We start from the raw sequence: 22,839 nt of genomic DNA, 5'->3' as shown, positions 1-22,839 counted from the left end.
ACATAATAACACATCTAGAAGATAAACATGTATTTATGTATAATGTACATATACTAACTATATAATGTATAAATATACATGTGTGCACATCATATATATATATGTAAATTGTATGCATAATATACATACATATATATAAAAATTGTGTATATATACCTGCATATCACATTTTGTGTATGTACATATAAACATACATACCCACACATATCTCCTACTACAACTTATTGCTCATAAAATCATAGATTCAGAGCTAGAATAGATGGAAGAAATCATCTTACAAATAAGGAAACGAAAGTCCCCAAATCCAAAGTCACACAGTCAACAATGCATTCCATTGCACCTCCTTTCCCTTGTTCCAATTTCTGACCAGTCAATATTTGCTAGCCTTGAGCTATCTCAGGTGAGCAGGGAATCAACCACCCACACACTCACTCTCCCTCCTTTGATCTTGTGAAGTATTTTGTACCTTTTTGGTGGTGCTTTTCAGTATAGTTATCTCCAATCTATTTTAGTATATCTTATTTGTGTTTAATTGTTTGCATGTAATCTCCATATTAAACTACAAATTTCCTGAGAGCAGGAGTTGTTTTGTCTTTCTTTGACTCCTTAGCAATACAGTAGGTACTTAATGCTTGCTGACTTGCCTGGTTAGCTAGAGCTTTCCTTTTAGACAGTCTTTGAGGGCAGGAACTGTCCAATGCATCTCCATGTTCTCCAAGCCCAGCACTTTATAACTACTGAGAACTCAACTGATATTTCTTCAATCAGCCATCCAGATACACACAACTAAGTATCTAGGGCCTAAGGTTACCACCTTATTTTCACATTTTCTCTTCCCACAAAATTCCATCAAAGAGATTAAGAACTAACAGACTAGTAATAAACTGAACACCATCATCTTGTTCAGGAAATGTGGGATTTAGCAACTATTGTTTTTTTTTTTAATTCCAATTTCCAAATATTTCACTAGTTTGTGGTGGGGACAGCGGGAAGTGAACAAGCTGCTCTTGCCAGTAAAAAGGATGAACAGGAGCATGTAAGGATTTTTGTTCATCAAAAAGAAAGAAAGAAAACCACAGGCTAGAAATACTCTGACTCATCCAACAACAAATTTTTTTGGTTTACTTCCAGTCAGAGAAACCAAGGGGTCAAGCCCACACTTTGCAGTGTGTTCTAATTGTACTTTTTCATTTTAAACCTGGACTTTGTTTAATTGTGGTAGGAGGAGATTATCTACAAAAGAGGAATGGAAGAGTTTCTGCAGCTTGGACAGTCTTGGAAACTGAGTCAGCCTATCAGAATGGTATCCTTTTGGGAGTATACAGGTACAATCTCACGAGACCTGCAGTTACTACAGTTGGCTCCATCAACCAACAAGCATTTATTAAGACCCTACCAGTGCCAGGCACTAAGGGTACAAAAACAAAAGTTAAACCATTTTTGCCTTCAAGAAGCTTAAAGTTTAACAGAGAAACAGTATATATATAATATACTACATATATTATATATAATAATTATGCATTATATATTAGACAATATATATTATATAATATATATCTATATTATCTAAGTATAGACAGATATATACAAAGACAATATAATCTAACCTGGGCGGGGGGGGGAGGGAAGTACTAGCACTGGGGGAACCAGGAAAAGCTTCCTTCAGAATGTGCCACTGGAGATGAGGGTATATCCATGGAAGGCATGAACTCCATGTACGTCGCTAAGGGAAGCTCATGAGTATGGGACCAAGCCTGTGTTGGAATCCTGGCATGTATCCCAGCATTGGGAATTGCTTGGGGATAATATGTGTGTGTGTATACACACACACACACACACACACACATTTATGTATACATATACACACATGTACGCACACACAGATACCACAATCCACATGTGTATATATGTGCATGTACATGTGTATATACATAATACATGTTTCTAGAAGACAATAAACATGTATTTGTGCCTCTGGGTGAGCAGAAGCTAGATACCTAATTCCATCAAAATGTACTCAGAATACTTGTCTTCTGCCCTCTTCATCTCTCCTAGCTAAAATCTTTCATATACTTAAAGGTCTGTTCCAAATACTACCTCCCTCAGAGGGCCCTCTCTCATTTCCACCAAACAGGATAAGATCTCTCCTCTTCTGGACCCCTCCTGCACCAAACAACGCTGTGCACTACCTTGTATTAAGACTATTCTAGCAGAAGGAATGTGTCTTACTTCCCTTTCTGTTCTCTTCAGTACCTAGGACAGCGCTTTGCTCATTGGGGTACCAAGTAAATTCTTAAGTGGTCCAAGGTTTCCTAGCTGAATGGATATTTAAGTATCTAGTTCAGCTTTTATATTTTGCAGGTAAAGAAACCAAAGCCAGAAGTAGTGAATGATCTTAAGAGTCTGAATTTGAACCTGGGACTTCTAGTTCAATCTCAGAAAGTAACTAATCAATCAATCAATCAATCAAATTAACGTGCATTTATTAAATGATTGTTATAGGCCAGACACTGGGTTAAGTTTTGAGGTTACAAAGACAGAGAGAATGTCAAGAGATGAAAAATGGGCTGTCTTGTTCCTGGAATAGTCAGAAGGCCAGTGTCATTAGACTGGAGAATTGTGACAAGAAATTGTTGGGGAGTAAGACTGGAGAGGCAGGTGCAAGCCAGATTATGAAGGGCCTTAATGCCAAACACAGCATTCTGAAGTTGATCCAAGAGGCGATTGGGAGCCACTGGACATTAAGGCGAATTGTCCTAATTTGCACAGCTCCATTTCAAGCATGACAACCAGACAGATATCCATTTGGAGCACTGTCACTTGGCCAGGACATGCTAAAAATTCCTTTTTGAGGAATGATGCTCTCATCTCCCTTCCTCTGTTTTTTATGCATTTCACCAGACTTTGGGGCACAGCTCTAATTTGTACAATTTGTTCATCACAGTCAACCCAGATGATGCAGGTAACTTCCTGACATATTGTGATAAACCTCTCAACATTATGGTTCCAGGAGACCCAGCATTCTGATTCTTTGGCTTTGCTGTTTGACAGAATCCCAGTTATAATTAGTGATTAATCATTTCACATGATGACAGAAATCAGTTTAACTTCCTAATATAGCAATGAGGAAACTGAGGCTCCAAAGTTGGATATCTGCTTATGGTCAATTCTACTCAATGAAATTTATAAAGCAATGATAGAGAGGGAACCCTTCCAATTCTAAATTTCTACGAATCTATCAACTTCTTTAGTCTTCCTATATGGAACATTTAAAAAATTAAGCCAATTTTCTAGATGAAGTCTGGCTCTTTATTCAACAAAATTCATAATTTTTTTATTATGTGCGATGCTCCCTATATCAATGAAATCATAGATATAAGTCTTATCTTGATGGGAGGATGTTCATTCTGAAGCTACAGTTAGGAAGGAGATGCAGTAAATACTCCATAAACATTGCCCCGAAGGCGTTATTAGTCCAGTAGGGGGAGATACAGATTCAGGAATATAATGAGCTATGGGATCAGTTATATAAGGTATGCTTCCATCTGGGAAGATCATGAAAGGTTTCCGAAAAGAGGTAATAACAGAGCGGGTCCTTGACACATCCGCGGGATGTCAACAAGGAGAGCTGAGTTTGGGAGCAGGGCACTCTGGAAACGAGACTGACTGAACAAAGGGAGAAGGTAATAAGTATTTATGTAGCCCCTACTATGTGCCAAGCACTGTGCTAAGTGTTTTACAAATAACATCTCATTTGATCCTCAACAACAACCCTGTGAGGTAAGTGCTATTATAGTTCCCACTTTACAACTAAGAAACTTGAGGCAATCAAATGTTAACTGGCTTTCCTAAGATCACCCAGCTAGTAGACAGGAGGTAGGAGGTGAGAAGCTACAATACAAATTTGGAGGAAATTGAGTAAACTGCTTTGGCTAGAGAATTAGAATGGTAAATAAGCTTGAAGTTAGTATAGAACCAGTCTGTGAGGAGGAAAGTGGCTTAAAATGTCAGACTAAGGAGTAAATGGAAAAGTCTCTAAACTATTTTATTTACCTACATATCCCTAGGGTCATGTAAAAATTTCTTAGGTGAAAAGGAAAAGGAGCTGCAAGTAGAAAAAGTTTAAGAATTCCTGAAATAAATGTTGCATTTTCTTTTCCTCTCGGTGACTTTTGTACAAACTTATGTGCGATTTATTTTTTGGATGGGGAAAAGGATAGAGGATAGATTTCTGATTTATCAGTGTCAAAAATTCTCATGTAGATTGGCAATTGTGATTTAGTCTTAACAGAGCTTCTTGGAATACTGAGAAGTTAAATGTAAGATATCTGGTAATTAAATATGAATGAATTCATAATGAATGGACAAATAAATCCATGCTTGCTGCTATATCCACATTGTTTCCCAAGATTTTCTTTTGATCTTGAGAAGTTAAGTATAAGAAATTTAGTAATTAAATGTGAATAAATGAATAAAATCTACATTGTTTCCCAACATTTCCTTTTAACTTTGAGATGTTACATATAAGATATTTGGGAATTAAATGTAGATGAACAAATGAATGAACAAATAAATCTATCCTTGCTGGAATATTCATATTATTTCCCAACATTTCCTTTTGACTTGTAGTATTTGATTTACCCAAGCGCATTTCTAAAAAAAAAAAAAAAAACTATGATGATAGTAATCATAGTTCTCATGGAAGAGTCATATACCTCTGACATAATGCCAGGAAGTTTTACAAACATAGTGAATGAATTGAGTTCCAGTAAAGATATTCTCTGCATCCCATGTAAATTCATCTTCGTTGTTCAGGAGAGGCCATCAACCTTTCTCTTCTCCAACAATACTGGCTTCATTACTGTTCCTTTTCAATAGCTGAATCTCACGTCTGACCTTTCTCATCTCTGCCCCCTGAATTCCTCCTGCATTCCTTCTTCAACTGCCAGCCAAAATCTTACCTTCTTTAAGAAGTCCTGATCCCCTTAATACCTTTTCTCTATTATCTCACTTACCTTGAAGATAACTTGTACATATATAGCTATTTGTACATAGTCTCTCCCATAAAACTGTGGGATCCTTGGAAATTTGTGGTTTAGTCATTTTCAGTCTTTTCTGACTCTTTGGGGATTTCTTGGCAAAAATATCAGAATTTGACATTTCCTCGAAAGCAAGGGCTTTCTTTTACCTTTTTTTGTATCACTAATATAGCACAGTGTATGGCACATCATAGGTACTACTTGTCTGACTGCCTGACAGGGTCAAAAGGGAAAATAAACCAGTTTTCCTGTATTGAAAAAAGTGTTAAACCAAGTTTGTATGAACTGTCAAAAGTAAGTTCTTTCTCCATGTCATGAAGTAACTTTCCAACCAGCACCTGATAGGGAATTTTAAAAGATGAAGCTTGAATTTCTATTTCATATGTGTATGTATGTGTTTGTATATTTTCTACTGATGCCATAAAAAAAGTACACACTTAAAGGCAAGAGGGAACATGGCTGATGGCTGACCTGCTGCTGGGTTGGTGGGCTGTCTGGTGTAGGATACATTAAACGTTGGTTCTTCAACTAGTGGCGGTGGATACATCCTCCTGCGAATGAAGAAGCCAGCTCCACAGCAGAAGAGAACACCCATCATCAGAAGAAACCTGAAGGAAGAGGAAGACCAAATTTCAAGTTGGATTGAGTTCTGGATCAGAGAGGGGGGTGTGATACAGGAAAGGCAGGACCTGGGATGCTCCCAAAAGATGAAAATCAGAACTCCTCAAAATGTATCTTTGCTCCATTGCTGAATCCTCGTGGGATATAGTCACTGTCAACACAAACTACCAGAAACACTACCTTTCAAGAAGAGGGGCATAGGAGATCCAGAATCCTGGCAGACTCATAGTGCTTTACCCTCAATGGTAGTACTATCTTATTCCAAGAAAATGTGTTGGGCAACATTCAGGTTCCGAGGTGTTCTTGATCCTTGGGATCTAGAGCAGGGTTGCTAGGCAACATTATGAGATGAGTTTTACCTGGCTCAGGGAATCCTGAGCCAGACTTCTCTGCTCATTTATTTGGTCTCTGGACCAATGTCACCAGCCTAATCAGAAAGCTCTGATATGAGCACAAACTTAAGTAGCAAGAGAAGGACTGGACTTAAAGAAATAACAAGGAATAAATTCCCTTGGTCCTCAGTCCTAAATTTTAAAAAACCCACTGTTTTTGATATTTTTTACCTGCCATTCCCTTATTCAGAGAACCATCCCCTAAAATTTTTTAAAGAATAAAGGAGACTTAAAAAAATAGTTTAACAAAACTAACCAAGACATCAAATGAGTCAGTCAGTAAGCCTAAAGATTTAAAATAATCAAAATATGAGAAAATACTTGTCATCTCATGTTTGGGTATGCTATTCTCTAAAACAAATCAATCTTGTTGCCTATTCAACTTTCCATTCTCTAGTTGCAAAGGTCAATCAATATAACTGTGTGAATTTCTCTATATCTTGCCTCACTTCAAGAGGACAGCGTCTTTGTTGAGAAAATAAAAGACCCTTTTTATTGAGAAAAGTGATTGTGATTGATGATCTGAAGCCATACATGTGTGTATATTTAAACACATTCATATTTAGTATTCATTGCTAAAAACCTCAAGTACTGGGTGGAGAGATCATAAACTTAGAGCTGGAAAGTGCTATCAAATTAGATAGTCCAACTTCCTCGTTTTACATATGAGTAAACTGAGAAGAAAAGTGATTTGCCTGAGATTATATAGGTAATAAATGTTTGAGATAGGATTTGAAACCAGCTTTTGATATAAATTCTAAGCCTATGATGCCTCTGGTCATCAGGACAAAGGAAAGAAAAACAAAACAAAATATAAATGGCATGGATAGAATTGGATTAGTGCATCATAGTTTGATGGGAAAAAGCACAAGACCAAAAGTGAAACCCCACATTCCTGTCTTAATTCTGCCATTTCCTAGCTACATAACCACAAGTGATTACTTTGAGGCCCTCTGTGCCTCAGCTTTTTCATGTGAAAAATGGGGACTAAGAAATATTTTATTCCCTAGCTCATTGGGTTATTCATAAATGTCAAAGCACAATGGAAACCTAAAGCATTTTTATTTCCAGTTTTTGCTCTTCCACATAGACGGAAATGATGATTGGACCTGAAGGGCCAATGTGAATTATTTCCAAGAGTCAGACACACTGTTCCCCACAATTCACCACCATCAGTTTTCTTTGTAACATTAGATCTTCACAAAAGGCCCGTATCATACTCTAGAGCAGCTATCTACCCTAAAGATATAGCAGTGAAAAAAAAAAATAGCAAGAGGAAAAAGGGAAAAAAAAACTCTTTGTGGAAAAGTACTGATGAGATCATATGCAAATCGTGAGACCTCAGTGGGACTTTTCCTTGCAAATCTGTCAGCCCCGGTCAAGGAGTGGGGCAGTCATAGGCCACAGATGGATCTGAAGCACACAAGAGGATGGCCCTCAGGATATTCAGTTATCCAAACCTGTAATGTAAATCCCACGGACATGATGCTGGGATCTCAGAATGGAATTGCTATTCCTTCAAAGCCCGATTTCCCTGAAGGGGACTCACTGATAATCACATGGGATGCACTGAGAAAGTTTGAGAAGCATTTAATATGAGTAATAATGAGAGTTGCCAGTGATTTCTACTTGGGCGACAGCTGAGTTCCCATAGTGTGGAGCTATCAGTGCTGTTCTCAAAGTCAGAGATCAATGTCAAGTTTGGTCACTCCCTAACCTTGCTCTGAGTCCTGTGAAGTGGGCTAATGATGTTTGTATCCCCTCCTTCACAGGCAGAAACTTGCTTTGTAAATTATAACATTGTTATAGAAATATGAACAGTATGTTCACATTGGAATAACAGCTGGGAGAAATGGTAGAATTTGTTTGACCAAACTTCTTTATTTCATTATCTGTTCTACTAATCAATATCCCACGGGGCTAAGTCATCCCAACTGGAAACTGTAATGACTAAAGAAAATCAAACACATAGAAGAAATTTTGGATTTTTAGGTGGGAGGATATGGATTCAATCTCTTTTCTGTGATTCCCTGTGCAATTCTGGGGAAATTCCTCCTCTATAAACCTTGGTTTCCTCATCAATAAAATAAAGAGGATTGGTTTAGATGGTCTTTAAGGTCCCTTCCAGATCTAAAGCTATCACTCTATGGGCTCCAATTATGATTTTTCCTTGACATAAACCTTGGCTTCCTTCAATTTCTCCTTTCTTAGATGACATTTTCCTATCCTCCAACAGGTGAAACAAGACATTGTCATATCCATCAAAAGAACTAAGGAAATTCATGGCAGAGCTCACTGTTGCTTTCCTCAACTGAATTTTTTTTAAAAGCACAGTTTTTTTTTCTTTTTAAGCAAGCTGAAGACAGAGCTGAGATAGTTGTCAGTAGACATGGTCACTTATTCTTGAAGGTGAAGGTCCTGAGCAGAATATATTTGAAAAAAAAATAAGTTGATGAAGGAAAGAAGCATGTGAAGATGAAAAATGGGAGGGAAGAGATAAAGAGAATTTGAGGGAAGGCAGAGGGAATTTAATAAGAAGCTACAGTTTTTTGAAGTGCTGTGAGTTATAGTTTTGATTGTTCGTGAGATACTCCTTTTCACTGTCCTGTCTTGGAGAACTTCCCAGAAATTCATGAGTAAATGTGCCTTTTCTATCAATCTATTATACTCTACAAACCAGAAAACAGGAGAGATCAGCTCTTAGCTCCTTTTCCCAATAAGTGGTCATACTTCCATAGGAGATGAATTGAATTTTGTAATCAAGGATAGTATTTTTTTCCCTTTTGTTTTCAAAAACTTTGTTGTTTTGGATCAAGGACAGATGACCTTCTTAAAATGAAACCAGAGAACTTCCTGGACAGTAAGGGAGCTGAGGGAAATCCTGCTAGCCCAGGAGCTGAAGCCAGAAGGGAGTTATTGTGGTTACTGGACTAGACTAGCAACAGTATTCAGCCCAATTTAAGCAAGGACTGTGTACATCTAGTACATATAATTGGTGTGGGAAAAGTCTACAGTGATGAGGCTGAGTTTGGGAATAATGAATTGGAAATAAAAGGAATCAGGTGATATTTTCATGACTGGGGAATGGCACAGTTGTAGCAGCCTTGGATTTTTAGGGATATTGGAAAAAGAGAGTATTTTTTAGCCAGAAAAGCTCAGTTTGAATCTTGGCTTTAATACTAACAATCTCTGTGACTACAACCAAATCACCTAACCTTTCTGAGCCTCATCTGTCAATTAAGGATACTTGTGATTATATTATTCAACAAAATTTTTGTGAGAGAAGTTCTCACTATGAATAATAAAGATTTTTATTAAGTTCTTATTCTATGCCAAGTATTGTACTAGGTACAATACTAGGGATGAAAATACAAACCAAAAATTGTTTCTTCCTTTAAGGAGGTTACAGATGGCCACCCCTATTGGAAAGTTACAGCATTGTAGAGGAAATGTAAGATAGAAGATGGAAAAACTTGATCCAAGAACAATGGCAGAGATGACTGATTCATGGTTCATGGCTTGAGAACCGGAATTACTGGATAACTTTGTCTCCATCCCCCTTTCAACCTGCTTTTTTAGCTCCTTTTTATTACTATAAGTTTCTTGAAAGAAGAAACTGTCTTTTAACTTCTATTTGTATCCCCAACATTTAGCACAGAACCTGGCACATACTTAATAAATGTTTGCTTTTTTGATGGACTGACTGACTAGAGCATGCAAACTCAGGTTCGCTTGTCCATAGCCAGAGCTGGATTACAGTGTCTCTATGCATAAAGATCCCTTCCAACTCCAATATTCTTTAATTTTTTGGAGTTGTAACAGACTAGAACTGCTAATCTTTATGTTATCATTACAAGGTTATTTGTGTTTGGCTGGAATAAAGTGCTCCAAACATCTCTCATGGAATAAGTCAGGAATCAGGGAAGGAGAGGGCTATTACAGAAGGAATGAGAGTCTGAAATTGCTCCCATCCTATGGGGGAAGCTGGTTTCCTCTCACTTCAACGGCTTCCAGGGAGACCACTTTAGCACCAAGGAGACACATTTAGCCAAGGTAGCAAGGGGACACAGCAGATGCCTTCCAGGTCAGGCTGTTTCTAAAATGATTTTTGCCTCAAATAAATTTTTTTCTGATCTATATGGGTAAAAAAATCTGTTGTTGGTAAAGTAGATTAGAAGAACATTAAAATTAAAAGAAAAACCTGGGTAATGACATAAACAGGAGGATGTCTATCTTTTGGAGCTTCCCTTAATCACACAAATTGGGGCGAGGTATCCCTATGTGAAGGAGAAATTCTGTGCAAATTAAATAGTAAGTGTTTAAGTCTCTAGGGAAAGAAGCTCTCAGGCTCTGTGAGGTTTATCTTTAGTGATGGTAACTATAACAGCAAAATAATTACACACAGAAAAGCAACAGAAAAAAAGAGCTATGGAATGGAACCAAGCCATCTTTTATTACTTGTGCCATTCACTCCTGCTTCTCCTCCTACTTAGATGAATGTTCTTTCTTCACCTCCTTCACTGGCTCATTTTAAGGGTCCTTTTAAAATATGGTTTTCTATCAGGACTCTGTTTTTTATCTTAATAGTCCAGCATTTAGTGCAGTCTTTTGTACATAATACATCCTCAATATGGCCTGATTATCTGTTCCCTTCCTGAAGAATCTCACACCTGTGAATTGTCACTCTGCAGACGACTCTCAACCAATTCAGTTCTGATTTACCTTTATTATTCCCAGTATGTTTTAGGCAAAGTGGGTCACTATTTCTTAATCATATCTTCCAATCTCTTGCTTCTCTCCATCTTAAGTTCCAACTTGATGTTATGGTACCTCAATTCATCCTTTGTCCCAATGCTCCATCTCCCACCCTGGGCCCCTGAGCCCATAATTATTAAGAGTTCTCCATCTCTGGTTTGTCCCAAACCCCAAAATGCTGGTCCGGGTATCTTTATGCCATGTCATCTCACAAATATTCTTTCTCCGAGTCTTATCTCTTTCAACTGCAAGAAAAGTAATCATATCAACACTCCCAAACCAGGAAATGGATTGACAATCAATTGTGCTATGTTTTCACTAGCCATTCTTGAGACTCTCCAGAATACCCTTCTGCATCCATAATGGCTATTGTCATCCCCTATTGGAATATAAGGTCCCTGAAGATAGGGACCATGTCTATATCCCTAGAGCTTTTCATAGTGTCTGATGAGTACTAAGCACTTAATAATTTTTTTTTCACTTATGGGTAAAAGTTATTTATTTATTTCTTTTTTTGTTAAAGCTTTTTTTATTTTCAAAACATATGCATGGATAATTTTTCAACATTGATCCTTGCAAAACTTGTGCTCCAAATTTCCCCCTTTTCCCCCACCACCTTCCCTAGATGGCAACTAATCTATGTTAAACATGTTAAAATATATGTTAAATCCAATATACGTATACATATTTATACAATTATCTTGCTGCACAGATCAAAAAGAAAAAAATAAGAAAGAAAACACAAGTAAGCTGTCCATTTCTTATGGCTAGAATGCAGCACCCCCCCACACCTCCTTTTGTCTCTACTTACTGAAATTCTTCTCTTACTTCAAGGTTCAATTCTTATTGCTATCCTCCATGAATTCTCATTATATCCCCTTTATTCATCCCCCTAGCTCAACTCCTGCTGAAGGTAATTTTCCTCCTCAACTTTTCCTAGAGAACTTTGTCTGAATGTCTCCTTTGCTATTATTATAATATTCTGCCTCATATAATATTTATCTATGTACCGATCCACTACTATTGCAAATGCCATGAAGGCAAAGATAATATTATTTTTCATTTTTATATCTCCAGTGCCTAGCACAATGTCTTTGTATGTGCTTGACAAATGTTTTCTGAGTAAGAGAAAGTTTCTTTTATTTCCCCCTTTCTGAGATATGTCCAAGTATCCCCAGCATATGGGAAAGAAACAACCACCCCCTTAACCCCATTATTTTGTCTGCTATGGCTCACAAAATCAAATAAGTTCTTGGAGGGACTCTTCTACCTATAGTCATGATTGTTGGATCTTAAAAACACCTAATTCAAATCAAGCTCTGTTTCTCAATTGGACATCCTATAAGGAGGCAGCTTCTTCCTTCCTCCAAACTATAATTGTATCTTCTCCCCCTCAAAGCGTGCCATCATTGGCTCCTGAGTGACAGAGCCATACAGATAGGGAGTTACCAGCATCACTGTCCTAAAGATAACATCAAGCAAAGAGGTGACAGACTCAGGATGCAGAATGAGACACATTTTTGGACATGGATGAAGTGGAAATTAGCTTTGCTTGACTGTGCATATGCCATGCATATCTGTTACATGACTTTTTTGTCAATTTTTTTGGTGGGGAAGTGGGAGGGAGAAAAAATAAATTATTATTTTTGAAATACAAAAAACAAAATGCAAAAACTTCACAGGCAATACAGATAAGATTAAGGAAACTAGAAATTACTGGAAATTATTTGAGTGCAGGCATTCAGCCTTTCTCATTTCAGTATCTGCATCAGCGCTTATATAGTCTTGTACATAATAGGCACTCAATAAATATTTGTTAAATTGAATTAATTCAGTGTTAAAAAAAGATTTCCAGGTGACCTGAAACTCAAGATGAGAAAATTAGTATTATTTTAATTTGTTGAATACTAATTCTTCTTGCCACTTAGCTATTTAGCAGTAGTCCTACTTAAGAAATTAGTCAAGAGCAGAATATGAAGCAGTTTCTCATTTTCAGGCACTTCACGAGTCCCTTGATAGCTTTTGTCTTAGCTCTGGAAATGGACATCCAGCTGCTTTTATCAAGCTAGGAGGGCTTTGGGCGAGGGGGTCTGGGAATTGATTGTGTTTGAGGTCCAAGGCCCATCTAAGACTTTGAAAGCTCCTTACTCTCAAGCTAGGTGATCATTCTTTTTTTCAGGCCATAGCAACTCATCAAGACTATTGAAAATCATGGAATAGGAACAGGAAGCAGCGCCTGTATCTCTGAAATTTAACTATTGAAGTAAGTTAAGGAGAAGAGCTGAAGGATGTGGGAATAGAACCAAGTTTCCAATGTGGTTCTCTGGGTACCAAAAGCCATTCATGACTGGTGATGATGTCAACATCAAAGTAACCATTTGAAAATTTGATTCCCTGTACAAAATACTGTCCATAACACAATAGCTGAGGGATAAGGCAGGTGAGTTTAATGGGACTCTGTCTTCATCCTCATTTGGCAACCAGTCATACTGAGAAGCAGCGGCCAGATGCTGAGGATCATAGATTTAGGTCAGTTTAGGGGTCATCTACTTGAAACCCTCCATTTTACACATGAGAAAGAGGTTCAAAGAATTTAAATGACTTGTTCAAGATCTGACTGGTAGTGTAGAGGGTAAGATCTGAACTCAGGCCTTCTTAACTGCAATCTTGACTCTTGATTCATGACCATGTTTCCTCTTTAACAGGTAAACCCCTCTCTGCAGTAAGAGGTGACCTACCAAAAATACCAGAGCCTCTGTATGGACAGCGCTCGCACACAGCATCTTGACCCACAGCAATCTTCATAGGAACGGCATCTGCAGAGGAGAAAAATAAAAGAAGCCATTAGGGATCACTCATTATCTCAAACAAAAACTGGCAGCTATCTTGGAATGGGCATGGATGCCGAGAACAAAGGGGAAAACGCCTTTCCAAATCTATTTGCCTTTAAATGCAACTGATTAAATAAAAAACACCACTGAGTGTGACCGATGGGCTAACACTGCCTCTGATGTAATTAGATCGTCTGACAATAGCAGGGTTGAATATGTCACCACACACCTGAAGACCGAACTGTGAGCTGTTGCCATGGTCGCATGGGGCACAGCTGGTTTCCTGCCTGGCAAACAGGAAAATTGCTTAGGGAACCTGAAACCTGCTGGCTTCTGCTCTCACCTCTGTCCCTCTGTCCGTCCATTACAGAGAAAGAGAGAGAGAGAGAGAGAGAGAGAGAGAGAGAGAGAGAGAGAGAGAGAGACAGAGAGACAGAGAGAGAGAGACAGAGAAAGGGGTGGAAAAAGGAGGGATGGAGAGAAGGAGGGAGGGAGGAAGGGAGAGAGAAAGACTAAGAGACAGAAACAGACAGAGAGAGACACATACCTAGAGAGAGACAGATAGACAGAGACGGGGGGGTGGCGAGGGGGGGAAGAGAGAGAAGGTCAGAGGGAGGGGGAGAGGGAGACAGCTTCAATGGTGCTGGATTCACGAACACCTGTAAATAAACACCTTTGAAATACTCTTTGGAAATACGACGTTCCAGTCTGGACAGGGTGCTGAGAGGTACACGCCTCCCAAAGCCACCTTCACCATACTCGGGTCTCTTTTAGGACAGCGGGGCAGAAGTACGCTCAAAGCCAGGTTCACTTGTTTGAAGGGAATGGACTGACTGCAAATGTAAGCCATCAATGATTAAGGTCAGGGAAGGTAACAGCAACAAAGAAAAGGCTTAATATAACGCTGCCCCACTTCACTCTGGGAATAGTACAACCCATTACAAGAAGCTCCAGACTTTATGGATATCAGAAATAGGGTTGAAAACCAGAACAATGTCCGTGGGTTCTACTTTCAGACCCTCCCCTCCCAAAAAACATTTCTATAAAAAAAGTAGCTTCTCTCCTTCCTTAGCTCCCAAACTTTTGTCCTTCCTGAGATCAGGTTTTGCTTTTTTTAAAAAGAAAAAGATGTGGACCCTGAAGGCAGCTGTTCTACTTTTCCTCTTTCAGATTTGCATGCACTGCAACAGAGTGGAGCCCAAATTTAACAGTAAGGGAGGGGGAAATGTAGATTCCAGATTTTTTTGTGACTAAATGATGGCAAGCTAGATAGATGCCAATTCTTTTTTAAAATTAAAAAAAATATATAGCTGGAAGAAGGGGGAGGATAGGAAAAGGCTTTATTTATACAAGGAAACATACTTTGCACAATACTCTTGAGTTTGTCTACTGTGAACAAAGAGGGCTGATAATAACATCAATTCACGTATTAACTGGCAAATACTAAATGTCATTTTCTGTTTAAGAAAACACTGTCCACACAATAAAAGGTATATGGATATAATAGGACAATGACAACAAAGAAACATAAAAAGGTATAAGGAAGTCTGAAAAGGACAAGCCTGGGAGGTTGTAAGATTACATTGGATAGAACATCATCTTGAGACTCTGAAGACCACATCTAGGCCCAGCAATGTGTGTTTTGGCTTCCTCAGACCCGGCTGGGCCTTCGTTCCCATGCCAGTAAATTGAAGGAACTGAACTCTTACATAATAGGTTTCTGCCATTATCTATAATTTTATAATTCTATGATCTTTAAGGCATCTTGAGCTCCAGTGACAAATAAGACTATCACAGAAAAGCAGTGAAGTTTCTATGTATTTCTATGTAAAATATAGTTTCTATATCCTTTGTATATTCTGTATACATTATATATGCTATAAAAAGCATCTAATAGGGTAGAAAAAAATCACCACTTCAAAGGCTCGCCTCCAAAAAAGATGCAAGATATAGGAATGATACAAGATCCTTGAAGTATATAATAGAGACAACTTTGTTTCACTAATCTCTGATAGTGTCAGAAAAGTCATAAAACAGAGAATCAAGTGCTCAGTAAAAGTCTCGGATTTACTCGGATGTGAACAGGTCCAAATTGAAAGTGGGATTGCTTACAAGTCGTAAGAGGCTCCAGAAGCTTTTTGTGGATATTATTCTGTTCCCATTAAGTTACAGAACAATACAAAGCCCCTTAAAAGGAGGGCCACAATTCCTTAAAAAGGTTTGACCTAACCATCCACACAAGAAAAACCAAGTGGATAAAGAGTATCTATCATAGATTACATAAAGAAACAATGAAACTAGTGATATGATCTACTTACTCTTGAAATTCAATCTTGAACTGTGGCTTGGGCATCCCTAGTAGACTAGGGAGAATGATGAAGACAAAACTCTAGTAGATAAATTCTATCTGATGTTTGTAAGTTTGGGATGCTGAGAGAACCTGACAATAGACCCCTGCTCGTTGCCAAATGGCAAAAAATCCTTTCTTTCATTGCATTTCCTTCCTGATTTGTATATTTGTATTTGGTACTTAGATGGCACAGTGGATAGAGCTCCAACTTTGAGTCAAGGACTCACGTTTCTGAGGTTAAATCCAGCTCAGACACTTAATTAGCTGTGTGAACCTGGATAAGTCACTTTACACTACCTGCCTCAATTTCCTTATCTGTAAAATGATCCAGAGGAGGAAATGGCAAACCACTCCAGTATCTTTGCTAAGAAAACCATAAGTGATGTCATGAAGAGTCAGAAGTAACTGAAAAATGACTAAATAATAACTAAAATATCTGCATATATATACATTATATGTAACTGCATATAATTTGTATATATTGTTTCTTCTGATAAAATGTAATTTCTTAGAAGGCAGAAAGTCTTGTTTATACGTTTTTTTATCTATCTCCAGTGTGCTTAGCATAATTCCTGGCAAAAAACAGATGCTTAATAAATATTTTTTGATTGACTGACTTCTACTTTCCATCTTTAATTTTTCAGAAATAGAGAATACTTGTTAAGGTAAAACTTCTATAATTAACAACACTTTGGTAGGGGGAGGATATAGAATGGGATGAAACTTTTTTGTGGTTTCTAGTTCTTGAAAAATGACTCAGTGACTATCCCTGCTGAGTGTTAGTAATGAAAAGTCTTATTTCAATATTTACTTAGATAAAACTGATTCCATTAATGAAAACAAATTAGGAGAACTAATAATATAAACATCCAGTCAGTTCTCTGGAAACAAAGGCATAAATGGACAGCTGGCCAAACAGCATTCTGGCTGGGCTTGAGTTTTAAGGTGGGGATTTGGTTTTTAGAATCATAGAATGAAAGATGAATGTGGTCTCTGAGATCATCTAGAACAATGCTCCGATTTTATAGCAAAGACAAATAAGATGGAGCGAAGTTAAGGGACTTGCCTCAAATGTGAACTGAGGTCTGCTAATTTGAAATTCCACATTTAGCTACAGTACCCCACTGCTCTTCTCTTGGTTATGGTATATTTGTGATATGGTTGTGACATAGTCGGAGTAATGTTTCTTAATGTGACCTACAGAAGTTTTTGAGGATTTGTTCACACCTGAATATCTGATAGAAGGTCTCCTTGTTTCCCTTTATTCTGCCATTGTAGCCTAAGGTTTAGGATCAAAGAGCTGGAAGGCTCTCAGAAACTATGTGGTCCAACCACTTCATTTTATAGAAACTGAGGCCCATAGAAGGAAAGTGACATCCTCAGCTACTAAATAACTGAGGCTATATTTGAATTTAGGTCTTCTTAGCTCTATTTAATTTGCCATCTAATTGTTGAAATAATTCATATTTAAAAAGAGCTTACATACTTTTAGGGAAGATGTGTGTGTGTGTGTGTGTGTGTGTATACACTCACATATATAAGTGTATACATACACAGATACACACGCACACACACACACACACACACACTTATAAATATGTACAGAATTAATATAAAAAGGTTAAATCCAAAGTAGTAAAATCCAAGGAAGTCTGGGCTAGAAGGAAGGCACTAATGTGGGGGAAGGAAAGGGATAGACAGGAGAGCTTCATATAGTACGTGATGTCTGAGGTGCATTTTAAAGGAGGAGGGGGAGAAAAGGAAGGAATGAAGATCTAAGAATGCAAATGTGAGGTAGAAAAAGCAGAGAGAAGAGCCAGTGATGCTGGATCACAAAGCCTAAGAGAAAAAATGTTCAATGATATTGGAAAAGCTAGAGTGGGACCAGGTTGTGAAGGGCTAATCAATCAGAGAAGTTTATATCTGATCCCAGAGAAAACAGAAATGCTAAGTTTTATTGAGTAGAGGAACAATCTGGTCAGATCTATGCTTAAAAACAACAGTGGGAAGGAAGGACTGTAGTGAAGGGAAGCTTCAGGTAAGAAAGCCAGTGAGGAAGTTATTGTGATAATCTGAGCAAGAGGTGATGAGTTACTGGAATTGAGAGTGGAAGAGTCCAGATCCAAGAGATGTTGTAGAAAAAGAAACTGATTGTATGTTGAGTGAGATAAAGTGAGGATGAACCTGGGAGAATGAGAGTAGTCTTCAACAGAAATAGGGAGGTTTGGGTGGAAGGATATGAACAATTTTCAGAAGATGAAATTACAGAAATGCAAATTTAAAAAAAATAAATGTTGCAGGGGGTGTGGGAAGACTGGGACATTAATACATTGTTGGTGGAGTTGTGAAATGATCCAACCATTCTGGAGAGCAATCTGGAACTATGCTTAAAGGGCTATAAAACTGTGCATACCCTTTGACTCAGCAGTGCCATTACTGTATCGCAAGGAAATCATAAAAGAGGGAAAAGGACCCACATGTACAAAAATGTTGGTAGCAACATTTTTTGTGGTAGCAAAGAATTGGGAAATAAGTAGATGCCCATCAGTTAGGGAATGTTGAACAAATTGTGGTACATAAAGATAATAGAATATTATTGTTCTATTAAAAAATAATGAACCAGTTGATTTTAGAAAGGCCTGAAAAGATTTATATGAACTGATGCTGAGTGAAACAAGCAGAACCAGGAATACATTGTATATACAGCAATAATGTGCAATGAACAACTATGGAAAACTTGATTCTTCTCAATGGTTCAGTGATCTAAAGACTCAGGAAACAATGTGTGTTAAAAAAATAAATAATTAAATAATTAAATTAAAATAAAAGAAATAGAGAGGTTTGGAAGAGGAGAGAATTTGGAGTGGGGGAGATAATGAGCTCAACTTGGAAACGTTGAGTTTAGACAGGAAGCAAAACAGGAGGCAGGGATGTTATGAGAACCCAAAGGTGAGAGAACATCCTAGAGAACAGCTTAATCAACAGTGTCATATGCAATAGATAATTTGAGAAAGAAGAGGCTGAAAAAAAGATAATCAGATCTGGCAATTAAGAGATCTAAGTAACTTTTTGTTGTCATTGTTGTTGAGGCGATTGGCATTAAGTGACTTTTCCAGGGTCATACAGCTAGGAAGTATAAAGTATCTGAGGTCAGATTTGAACTCAGGTCCTCCTGACTTCAGGGCTGGTGCTCCATCCACTGTGCTACCTAGCTGCCCCAAGATCTAAGTAACTTAGAAAAGAACAATTTCAGTTGGATGATAAGGTCAAAAGCCTCTGGAGAGAGGAAATAGAGACAGTAGATACAGAAAGCTTTTCCCAAGGAGTTGGATGGAGAAATAAGAGTAAAGATATTAGAAGACAGTATGAAGAGATGTGGAATGATAGAAGATTTATTAAGGATGAGGAAGTCTTGGACACATATGAAGGCAATAGGAAAAGAGCCAAGAGATAAGGAGAGGCTGAAGCTTCCAGGAAGATCATACTAGAGGCTAGCATCCCAGTAATACAAAAAAAGAGGAAGAGCAGATACTGTGTAACTAATTCTATTGGGAAACCTTCAGGAAAAACATTGGTTGCTTAGTAAATCTTTCCAAAGTACAGTCTCCTGAAAAGCTCCAAGAAAATTTCAGGCAAGTTCAAAGTATTTGACGTATTCAGCTATGTACTTTGAGGATATTTCTTAGAATATGAAATGATTTCTTGGAGAGCATCAAGAAATAATTCCTACCTGGTAAATTAAAAAAAAAAGTCCTAAGTACCTAAAGACAAACATTTGAGTCTTGTCTTTTTAACAGAATATTGTCTTCTTCAGCATTACCATTTCTTCCTTTGCAAATTACTTCATTCCTCAGTGCTAACCACAATATTTTTCTGTTCCCCAGACTTAAAAAATTGAAAGGATCTCTGGTTTTCATTCTCTGTTAGCTTCTGTACCTAATTCATTGGTGAGTTGTTATTTCTTCCTTCAAAATTTCTCTCAGTTATTCCCACTCCTTGATTTCCAGCGTCAAACACCCTGATCCAAGCTGTCATTTCTCCTCCTTGGATCACTGAAAAAGCCTAGTGGGCTTCCCTGCTATAAAATCTCTCTTCCTTCTAATCTTCCCTCTGTATTTTAGCCAGACTCTTCTTGACTTATCAAAACACTGCTTTTATCACATCACTCTTGGCTGGAGATTTTATAAGCCTACCACATGCAAAGTCCAAACTCTTTTGTCAAGTTTTAAAGGTCCTTCTTATTTTGTTCCAACCTATTCAAGTCAACATTCTTTCCCAATATTCTGCAATCCTGACCCATCTGACAGACCACAGACTTCTTGTTCTTCCCCAACATAGCTTGTTTTCCCTATCTCTAAACCTTTCTTTATGCTATACTCCTCCTCCTCTGAAAACCTTTCATTTCTCATCCATAATAAACCTTTAAGGCTGAAGTTCTTAATCCTTTTGGGGGATAGGTATCCCTTTGAAAATCTGATAAGGCGCTTTCCATGAATGATTTAAAATATATAGACACATAGAATTACCAAGGAAACTATTACAGTGAAATTTGGTTATCAAAACCAATTTTTTTGAAAGGGGGTAGAGGAAATGAAGGTTTAACTTAAGTCCCATTTACTCAACAAAGTTTTATCCAGAGACAATAGACTACTATTATCCTTTCCACATTACCAATGTTAGGGGTGCAAAACCCCTGTGACCTAGAAAATCCATGCATAATTTTTTGATCTTTCCTTTATACCAGAGAATAAGTCTGAATTTTTTCATTTTTTTAATGGGGTGTTTATAGTACTTTATTATAAAGTTTATATTAAGTATTTGGTCACAGACAATATATAGGTCAATGTTAAGTAAATATATTTTTTGTCATCTGCTGCCCTTCATCTGTCATTGGGGACTTCCACAAAACTCCCCCAAAATTCCCATTAATTGTAAATACATCCAACCATTCTGGAGAGCAATTTGGAGCTATGCTCAAAAAGTCATCAAACTGTGCATACCCTTTGATCCAGCAGTGTTACTACTTATATCCCAAAGAGATCATAAAGAAGGGAAAGGGATCTGTAGTGCACAAATGTTTGTGGTAGCCCTGTTTGTAGTGGCTAGAAGCTGGAAAATGAATGGATGCCCATCAATTGGAGAATGGCTGAATAAATTGTGGTATATGAGTATTATGGAATATTATTGTTTGGTAAGAAATGACCAACAGGAGGATTTCAGAAAGGCCTGGAGAGACTTACACGAACTGATGCTGAGTGAAACAAGCAGGGCCAGGAGATCATTATATACTTCAACAAAATACTATATGATGACCAATTCTGATGAACCTGGCCATCCTCAGCAATGAGATGAACCAAATCAATTCCAATGGAGCAGTAATGAACTGAACCAGCTACACCCAGCGAAAAAACTGTGGGAGATGACTAAGAACCATTACATTGAATTCCCAATCCCTATATTTTTGCACACCTGCATTTTTGATTTCCTTTACAGGCTAATTGTACAATATTTCAGAGTCCGATTCTTTTTGTACAGAAAAATAATGGTTTGGTCATGTATATTTATTGTGTATCTAATTTATATTTTAATATATTTAACATCTACTGGTCATCCTGCCATCTGGGGGAGGGAGTGGGGGGAAGGAGGGGAAAAAATTCAACAAGAGGTTTGGCAATTGCCAATGCTGTAAAGTTACCCATACATATAACCTGTAAATAAAAGGCTATTAAAATTTTTTAAAATTCCCATTAAATTTCTTATATTGATCTGCGATGTACCAAAACCAGGATGGGGAAAGTTGTAATGTGAAAGGGATATCTCTATACCTTCTCTTCATTCTTTGAGCTGCTCTTTTATCTATATTGAGTCAAAAAATCTGGCATTTAATTGTTCCCAGTGATTTGCTTGGTACCCTGCTATATTATAATCTCCTTGAGGAAATCTTGTGTAACTAATTTATTGGGAAGTCTTCAGGAAAAACACTGGCTGCTTAGTAAATCTCGAGAAGAGGGTCTATATGCTCTATGCTTTTTGTAAAATGCGTACTCAATCAGGATGCTTTTCTGGAAAAGAGAAGTCTTTCAAAAAGAATATCTTAGATATGATGGATATAGCATTAGTCTAAATATTGGGATATTTAATTATATTCTAATATACTCTAATTATTCATATCCTGTCTCCAATGTATGGCTATTCCCCCAAACTCTACACCATCAAAAAGATGGAGATATCACTGTATATCTTGAAGATCTCATAAACTCTCATGTTAACTAACCATCACCTCTACACAAATAACTCCCACACTTACTAATCTAGCCCTCATCTCTCCCTCAGTGCCAGTCCCACATCACCAACTACCTATTAGATTTTTTTCATTGGGATGTCCCACAAACTCTACATGTCCAACACATAACTCATTTCCTCCTATTAAACCTACCCTATTCCATTAGTAAGCTCCCCATTTCTTCCTTTTTTAAAAATAAATTTTATTTTTAATAGTATTTTATTTTTCCAAATACATGCAAAGGTAGACTTTAATATTCATCTTTATAAAACTTTGTGTTCCAATTTTTTCTCCTTTTCCTCCCTGTCAAGTTAGCAAGCAATCTGATTTAGGTTAAATGTGTACAAGCTCCCTATTTGTACTGAAGGTACCACTGTGTGGTTCCCCTCCTCAGCGCTTTGCTCTCATTTATCCTATCCCCCAAAGCCATCAACAGCCTCAAGACTCTGTTAAATCTTCCCATACTCTCCTGTAGCCATCCCCTTCTCTTTATTCATCTAGTTTCTACCCTCATTCCATCCCTCATCATCTCTCATTTGGGCTGGTCTGAAAGATTCCTAATTAGTTT

At 37.6% G+C, this 22,839-nt stretch overlaps 1 protein-coding gene across 3 annotated transcripts in view; it reads right to left on the bottom strand.

Moving 5' to 3' along the window:
• The window catches only part of VOPP1 (VOPP1 WW domain binding protein), a 177,050-nt gene that overhangs the window by 21,052 nt on the left and 133,159 nt on the right, over nt 1-22,839 (bottom strand). For 2 of the 3 annotated variants that reach the window (XM_051984023.1, XM_051984018.1), the window contains exons 3-4: nt 13,546-13,623; nt 5,511-5,647 (exon numbers count right to left, since the gene is read on the bottom strand). In XM_051984023.1, the coding sequence (XP_051839983.1) occupies nt 5,511-5,647; nt 13,546-13,623 (215 nt within the window). Of the gene's footprint in view, nt 1-5,510; nt 5,648-5,840; nt 5,903-13,545; nt 13,624-22,839 lie in introns of those variants that run through there. The other variant, XM_051984031.1, reaches the window with a different exon arrangement.

The sequence above is a fragment of the Antechinus flavipes genome, chromosome 1, assembly GCF_016432865.1.
Source record: "Antechinus flavipes isolate AdamAnt ecotype Samford, QLD, Australia chromosome 1, AdamAnt_v2, whole genome shotgun sequence".
NCBI classification, from domain to species: Eukaryota; Metazoa; Chordata; class Mammalia; order Dasyuromorphia; family Dasyuridae; genus Antechinus; species Antechinus flavipes.
This window is presented reverse-complemented; position numbering and strand designations above follow the sequence as displayed.